Below are 8,557 nucleotides of genomic sequence, written 5' to 3'. Positions count from 1 at the left end.
AGCCTATTTTTCTTGTTTATGGTTAGTCTTTAAATTACTTTTTATATGAAATAGATAGATGCTAAGGACCCTTATTGTAGATAAGGTGAACCTCATCTATAATGATGTAATCTCCTCTCCAGGCTTCGCCAGTGAGCATGTCGATTCGCCTCCCCTTTGCCTGCCACTCCGTCGGCCGGTGCCGGGAAGGGAAATCCCGGTGTCTCCGCTTTATTTAGTAGTTTACGTTAGGCTTTTTTAGTACTCGCAGGTGCAGCGCTTGGGTGGATTGCGGTGCTTTCTTCTTCGTGTTTGTCTTCCTGGTTCTAAACCTCCTCAAGTTTGTTCATCTGGACATAGTCGACAAAGCTCTGGCATAGATTCCTGACATCTCCTTTGGACGGTGAGGTTAGGGTTTCTCGTCATGCGGTAAGATTTGGTGTCAGGTCTTTCATATCTATTCAGGGGTTCAACGAAAATGACTGCGGCTCCAGGGCGCTGGTCCTTAGGGTCGCGTGCACGAATACTTCCCGGCTGTCACCGACAAGGTCAAGTCGGCCCCGATGGGGAAGCGGCGACAACGATGTGCCGGTGGCTCATTCTGACGGCGGTAGTGGTCGCTCGGTGGTCTCAGAATCTTGATGTGATTTTTGTTATGTTTGAGGTGCTTTGTACTTCCGGTGAACTTTGATAATAGATTTGGATCATTTTCGCAAAAAACATTTAATGTATGGTGATTGCATAAATTTCACCTCTTGATTCTTTGTAGAACTACTACATAAACCCCTTATAGGATTTTGCTAATAGCGGCGCATCATGAAACTGAACACGACAACTAATTTTTTTTCAGATTATCAGCAGCGTTATAAAAGCAAATTCCTGTAAACGCTACAAACGCTACTAGTGTGGTGTATCATGTAGTACCAACTGTAAAGAACTAGCAGTGTCTGCCCCCCAAGAACGTCGCGGGTAGTTGCAGTACTGGCAGGGTTCAGTCTAATTGAGGATGATGCTAAGTTTATTATATATGTGTAAAGATATGTGTGTAATTTACGTTTTACGTATAAAAATCCTTGTTATGCATCAAGTTGTTGTGTTTTAATTTTATAGTACACACAAAAACTATTTGTTCATACAAGTTGAAAAGCAAAAGAAAAAACAACAATTAATGATTGAACTCCTAAAACACATAAAGCATACTAGCAGCGGTTGCCTAGGCAGATATGTGGCTAGTGCACGTTCTAGCAGGTTTAGCTTCCAGCAAATGCTGCAAATGTTTGTATTATACTTATTATATTGTAAGTGTCATTTTTATGTAATAGCGGCCTCAGATAAATCCATAGTTGGATATGTAAATGTTAAATGGTGCATATTACGTCTATAGAATTTGTTATTGTCATATGATCAACATTGCCAACATCGATCCCTATTGTCAATCAAACCTGCCGGACAACATTTCAATTCCATTGGCTCCCCTTCAAAACTTCCATAAAATTCTTGGTATTTATCAAATATAATGTTAATAAACGGTTAAGTATATACTTAAACTATGTGTTCATATAAATTGGAAGACAAAAGACAAATAGTTGAGCTTAAATTCCTAAAATGTTGAAATCGTACCAGCAATGTTTCATAACTGACAAACGCAGCTAGACTCCTCATTAGCAGCGTTCCTGCTAGACTACACACTGCTAAACTAATTATTATACTTATTATATTATAAGTGGCATTTTTATTAAAGAGCGACCTCAAATAAATCCATAATTGGATATGTAATAGTGCATATTATGTCTATATAATTTGTTGTTATCATATGATCGTCAACACTTGCCAACATCGCGATCTCATTCATGTGTGTTGCGCTGAAGTTTAACTTGTCATGTCAAACTATGAGATGATACAAAGAAATGATGATCAAGTCTCAAGAGCTATCTATCTCTTTGTTTGCAAACATAATTTTATATAGTCATTTTCATCTTCTTTACATGCCTACGTCGAACGAGCAAAATCTGAAGAGAAATATCAAGCCTGGATTTAATACATGTGCCAAAGAGTAAATTTTTGTCTCTCGGTAGTTATTCATTGCATGTATAACTAAACCCTAGTTCATTTCTTTGAGAAAAAACCCCTACTTATTGTTTGTATTGTTTGTATTGTGCTTTTTTTTAAAAAAAATTTGAGAAGATTGTGCTTTTTTTAATTAGATGGGAACTGACCTGTTGGGCCTGACTTTCATGGGCTGTGGAAGCTATTGCCTGTTATTCCCTGAGAAACAGAGCCCACACGCAAAGCAGAGAGGGAGACCGGAGGGAGAGCTCGTCGTCTCGCGTGAGCTCGACCCCCAACCAGATCCGGGCATCTTCTCCGGCCGGCCGGGATCTCCCGCCGTCGTGCAACGGCCGAGTGGCCGGCCGGGCTGGGACCAGTTTGTCTTCGTTCCGGTGAGGGGTGAGTTCAGAGTTGTAGCGCCGGCGGGCGGCGACCGGAGTGGAGGAGGGAGGCGGGAGTTTGCGTCCAGTATCCCCCGCGACTGCGACGCCGGATAGAGGAAGCGGTGGCGGAATCTGGCGGCCGACGCGCCGGTAAGAGGGCAGGTGCACCACACCTGAAGCTCTCTTGTAGTCCGACATCGCCGATTTACTACGACTGTTCATGTTGTCAATACTATCGCTTTGGCATTACTGAAAATTTGGGAACATCAAACTATCGTGGCACAGCACAGCATAGAATACACAACTTCAAACTATTTATTTTGAATTCTGTATTGTAGCTCATTGAGATTTCAACTCATCACTACTATTATATCATGAATAGGTCACAAGCTAGGCAGCTGTTTTTTCAACTTGTTCCGGACCCTGCCAGGATAGAGGTCGTCATCCCCGTTGCATATATGAGCATTTTTGTGTGCCTGTGCATCTAGATACGCCCTGCTCGCATATTTTCCATCTTGATAGCTCATTCGAGGCACCAGCACACGGTGGCTCGCAGTGGGGTGCGTGGCCGGTGCTAGCGGAGGTGCTTGCCACATGGTACCCTTTTAATTAACTTGTTCTGCCTATCAATTGTTTGATTAGGTTGATCGGTCTGAGGTGGGGGGCACAGCTAATCTTGGCGAAAAATCGGGGGTTCAACTAAAGCCATTATGCCTCGCGCTGAGGTTGCTTTTGCAATGCATGCCGGTGATGGTGAAGTAGAGGCAGGGTTCGCTAAGCTGCAGGGTGTGGATTTTGAGTACTACATGCAGACCTACTCGATCATGCTGGGCCGCAGCAGCAAGAAATCGATGGTGGATGTCGATCTCTCCAGCCTTGGTGGGGGGATGAACATTTCGCGCCACCATGCGCGGATATTCTACGACTTCCAGCGCCGCCGTTTCGCGCTCGATGTCATCGGCAAGAATGGCTGCCATGTTGAGGGCGTCCTGCATCTCCCTGGGAATTCTCCTGTTAAGCTTGACTCGCAGGACCTCCTTCAGATTGGGGACAAGAAGTTTTACTTCCTCCTGCCCACGAGGGCTGGGTCTATCTTTGCGTCGCTTGCCGCTGCTCGACAAGCCCCTGTTATTCCCTCACAGATCCCGCTGCCACCGTATGTGCAGCCAGGGCACCCTCGTGTGTCCGATTTCCATGACCGCCGCCCTGAAGGCGATTATGGTCGGGGCAGTGATGACATTGGGAATGGTGTCAGTGAAAGTGGAATGAAGGGCAAGCTGAAGAGAACCAAGAAGTCTCCTGGAGATTTTGACATCTATGGTGGGCACAGAATCAATGTTGAACCAATAGGAACAATCGGCGAAGGTGATACATAATCCTTGATCTGCATTTTTACTGTGTATACTTTCCCTTCCTCGTCGTCTTGTTTCTCTTCTGAAAACTGTGTAGAGAAGATGATGATTTTGCTTGTTCAGCTACTCAATCTGGCTGTACGCACTATTTGCATGTTGCAACTCATGGCTACAAAGTAAGATAATGTTGATATTGCAACATTACATGTTATATATATAGATATGCACATTATAACACAGATGTACTATTGCGGAAATATCTCTTAAGCAACTCTCATCATATGTTTACTGCAAGTGCACATATATTATTAGTTGCTATAATGCTATTGCAAGTGGTGTTATGTAAGAACATTATGCTTTATATCTGAATTGGCATATCATGATGTGTGAACATAACTGCACTCTTATGTCTTTACCTTTTAGGAGAAAAAAGTAGAAGAGATTCAGTTATATTCGCACATCGAAAGATACACACCAAGATGCTTCCATATGAATGTGTTTACCATCTTCCAATCTTAGTTTCTAGGGATAAATTAAGTACATTATCTACAACCTCTGTCCCAAGTTACTTGTCTTAGGTTTGTCTAGATACGGATTTATCTAGACAAATCTAAGACAAGTAATTTGGGACGGAGGGAGTATGATATTTCTATCACTATAGCAGGAGACAACTATCAAGAATTATGGATTAGTAAATGGTATGATGCAATTTTTAGAAGCTGTTAGTGAACTTTGTTCTTGTTTCCAGATTTCCAGCTATGGACCTTGAATTTCAAAAGCTATTACTGCATTCTGTATCTTTGGAGTTTTGTCCAGTGAAAGACCAAACTCATTATCTTTTACCATCTGTAGGGAAATTGTTTGATCTGACCAGAACTTGCTTCTTTTTGTGTGTGCAGACAATAGACCAGAAATAAGGTTGATGGGTGATAGGGATCTGGACAACCAGCACATCCTTCAATTGGAAGAGAAGGAAGTCGTGTCATCTGTTGCGACTGTATTATCTGACCTCTGTGGTCCTGGACAATATATGCCTATGAGAGAACTCCACGCAGAGGTTTGTCATGGAAAAACACACATATTTCCTATCCAATTTCTATCCTGAAGCTAAAGTACCCCTAACCTAATTAGTCTTGCTCTGGCTTCGAAAAGTTAAATATACTGAAAGTAGTTTACTGTGTTGATACATTGATGGGATGGTCCATACCATTACAGTTTAACTTCTGATATAGAATATCATCACAATTTACGACATTAAAACAAGTCTTCCTCATTCAAAAGAATAATAATGCAAACTGCATTTTGAGAATATCATTTGCGTATAGAAGTCAGGTGCTAGCATCCCTGCCTGTCTAATATAGCTCAGTTGTAGCCCGTAGGTGTATAAAGTATGTACTACGATGTGGAAGGTTTCAGTGGAGGATTGTAAAAATACGACCCTCCTGTTGCTCGTCGGCGCCACCACCTCGCGGGGGCCGGGCAGGAAGCCCTCCCTAGCCTGGTTGTTGGAATTCAGGGTGGACACGGTCCGGGCCGGTCCGGTCCCTGACCGAGCCTCTCTTTGGACCGGCCGAAACTGGCCCGGCCCGGACCGGACCGAGCTTACATGCGGTCCTGTTTCACAGGACCGGACCGGCTGCACCTCAGCTCGGTGCGGACCGAGGGGACCGACTGGACCGTGTACAGTTTGTGCGTGGGAGTGCACTGGGAGCCTTTTTAGTACTCATTTGACAGCAAATTCGAACATATAGATTATTAGGTTGCAAAAGAGGTTCAAATGGAAGAAAAATAAGCAAGGTTGCAAGAAAAACAGCACAGGACGGTGTCTAACTGAAGAAAGTTCAGAGGGAGTGAACAAATACCAACTGAAACTGAAGAAAGTTCAGAGGGAGTGAACAATTACCAACTGAAGAAATTTCAGAGAGAAGAAACAATTACAAATTGACAGCCACGACATGCGGGACTTCAGGTGCACGTGCAGCAGCTCCATCCCCCGCGTCCTCCAGCTTCGTCCCCGCGTCCTCCAGCTTCGTGCTCGACGGCGGCTAACCGGTGAGGAGGTGGTCGAAGACGGGCAGGTAGAGACGGCGACGGTCGACGACGGCGAGCAGGTGCAGTCGTGCAGACACGAAGCTCCCTCCTTGGCTCCTCCACTCCTCCTTTCACCGCGTGCAGGTGCAGACAAGGAGGTGGTGGTCGACGTTGGCAACGGCGGCCGGTGGAGGCGGCGCTCCCAGCCAGGAGGAAAGGGGATCGGCGAATTGGGGGAGCGAGGGCCTCTGCCCTAGCATCTTATCGACTCGCTATCCCTGCACTGGACTACTGGGCTATGCGCCTGGGCCAAATGTCGCGGTCCGACCAAGCCAGCTCGGATAAAAACAGGACCGGACCGACTTGTTTTCGGGCCTGTTTCTGCAGACCGGACCGGCCATTTTTATCAGCGGGCCAGGACCGAACGGTCCGGTCCTTAGCGGGCCGCGAGCCGGGCCGAAAGCTCGCTCGCCACGTCCAGGCTGAGTTGGAATGGGCGGCGGCGGGGCTCTCCTTCCTCTTAATGTAGTGCCAGCGGCGTGAGGTGCTGCCGGCGGCGTGAGGTGCTGCCGGCTGGCAGTGGCGTTGTGCTGTGCGGGTGGCGTGGGCACGCGTCGGAGCCGCAGCAGCTGCACGGTGGGTGGCCCATCCGGTGCGGCCATAAATGGGGCCACGGTCGTCTGGGGTGGCACAGGGCAGTTCCATGTATGACGTGCGTGGTTCTGGCGTCCATTATGTTGCAGGATCTGGGTTTCAGCGGTAGCGGGCCTCGCGATTGTTCCTTGGTCAGATCCGAATGACTGGATCTGGCCCGTGGAGGCCATCTACTCTAGCGGTCCGCTTTGGGCGGGTGCCACCCCAGCATTGCGTGGTGGGCAGTCGGCCTGCAAAGTGATGCTGGTTAGAGCCGGTGATCCTCGTTCCCCTCTGTGGTAGGGCACCCATAGCCATTTGTCCTCTGCTCGTGGGCCAATATCTGTGTTGGCTGGTCCTGACCATGGTGGAACTTTGATACGATGGTTCCGCCCTTGCGTTGTCCATCTGAAGGTGCCTGCTTTTTGGTGGCCTGGTGCCCCGACGGCAGTGGTGTGTCTCCTGGATGCCAAGGCGGCGACCTTGGATGTTGAGGCTATGCGGTTGGCTCTATGGCAAGCAGTGTTGCAGTGGTGGTGGCGTCTCCAATTGGGCTATAAGGATAGCAAGGGGAGGGGTAGCGGGTGATCCTAGTGTCGTCGTGGCTTCAGCGGTGGTGGCTCCCTGGCCCGGATTTAGTGGCCTTGCGCTGGCTGCAGCGGTCCCTTCCTTGCGGGTTGGGTTGCAACTTTGGCTCCGCAGGTGGCACTTGTGAGGGTCCTAGCAAAAGCTCCACGCTATGGCGCCGGCAACAGCAGTGCCACCGAGTGTCGCTTCCTTCTTGGATGCGTTGTCGTGGGTCCCCTCCCAATGCAAGGGCTCCGGGTGAAAACCCTAGTCCATCCTTTCAGGCTCTATGGTGTTGCTTGGCGTTATCACCATCTTGAGGGCGTTGGTGCCGAGCCCTGATCCCTTGTGGCTGCAGCTGCCCAGCGGCTTCGGGCATGCCTTGTACTAGACTTGTAGCATCCTCGACTCTGGCGCATAGTAGCCGGAAATGGGGAACGGTAGGTCGTCCCTCGATCCCGATTCATCAACCCAGAATCGGATTCGGGAACGAGGTCTGATTCGGTATGATTCGATGAGGATTCGGCGTCCCCGCAGCCTGCTCCTCGATTCAGGTTCCAGGATCCAACAGCCAAATCGCGAGGCATAACTTACTCACGCCGTCGTTTCTTTTCTCATGGATTCCTCGTTCTTCCTCCAGTTCATTAATTGCAAGGGATCCATTAACAATGAGGAATGCTGACCGTCAGGGAGTCGTCGTTCTTCAGAAACCGCGTTCCTCGACCCATGGTACCGTACCGGGTTCGTCGTACCCAAACGGATTGGATCGCGTCCCCGCTATAAAAAAAATCATTCGAGAGATGTATACCCTCGTTGTACCCTGTTTTTTTCAGCCACCGACTCTCGTCCCTCGTTCCCACCGTATCAGAAACATGGCAACTATGCTCTGGCGTGGGATGGTCTAGTGGTCTCCTGTCATTTAAAGTGTCTCCGTGGTATCTGTTCTCGGTCCTTGCTATCTCCTGGCAGGAGCTGGGCTCCATGGCCCGTAACAAGGAGGCTATCTCAACGGCGAGTCGGCCCTTTCCATAGATGGCTCGGTGTGTTTGGTACTATGGTGTCCGGTGGATTCTCAAAGCAGTGAGTGTCGGGTCCTATTTAGTAGTCTTGATTGTCTCTTGTTAGGTATGGTGTCTCCTGTTTTCACGCTTGATGTTGGGTAAGGTGCACTTGTGCCCTTGCTCGGGTGCCATATTATTTTTTCTTTTGACCTGCTCGTATGAGGGTTTTCTCGCCACTTTGCATCAGACTGGCTATTTGGGTTATATATATAAAGCTGGGCGAAAGCCTGTTTCAAAAGAGGTGTATGTACTACTTATATCTTGTCTAAACTATCATATAATCCACTCTGCCTACTAGCATCCTTCACTTGTCACTCCCAACATGTTTTGTACTGAATCTTGTCGCTTCGTTCTTGTGTGGAGCCGTGACTTGCTACGAATGATTTTCTATTGATATTTACATTTTTCTTCTACATTTAGTGGGAAAGACTTGCAGGTATATCCTGTGGCACTATCTGGAAAACTTCATTTTTTTAACTAATTAATCATGTTACATACTGGG

General features: G+C 47.6%; 1 protein-coding gene across 1 annotated transcript in view; it reads left to right on the top strand.

Moving 5' to 3' along the window:
- Window positions 1-2,282: 2,282 nt before the first annotated feature.
- LOC119278419 (FHA domain-containing protein FHA2-like) overlaps window positions 2,283-8,557 on the top strand; it is a 7,810-nt gene continuing 1,535 nt past the window's right edge. The window contains exons 1-3 of the mRNA XM_037559772.1: window positions 2,283-2,561; window positions 3,054-3,776; window positions 4,663-4,820. Of these exons, the coding sequence (XP_037415669.1) occupies window positions 3,122-3,776; window positions 4,663-4,820 (813 nt within the window). The 5' untranslated portion in view covers window positions 2,283-2,561; window positions 3,054-3,121. The remainder of the gene's footprint in view (window positions 2,562-3,053; window positions 3,777-4,662; window positions 4,821-8,557) is intronic.

Source organism: Triticum dicoccoides, chromosome 3B, assembly GCF_002162155.2.
Source record: "Triticum dicoccoides isolate Atlit2015 ecotype Zavitan chromosome 3B, WEW_v2.0, whole genome shotgun sequence".
Taxonomy (NCBI): domain Eukaryota; kingdom Viridiplantae; phylum Streptophyta; class Magnoliopsida; order Poales; family Poaceae; genus Triticum; species Triticum dicoccoides.
This window is presented reverse-complemented; position numbering and strand designations above follow the sequence as displayed.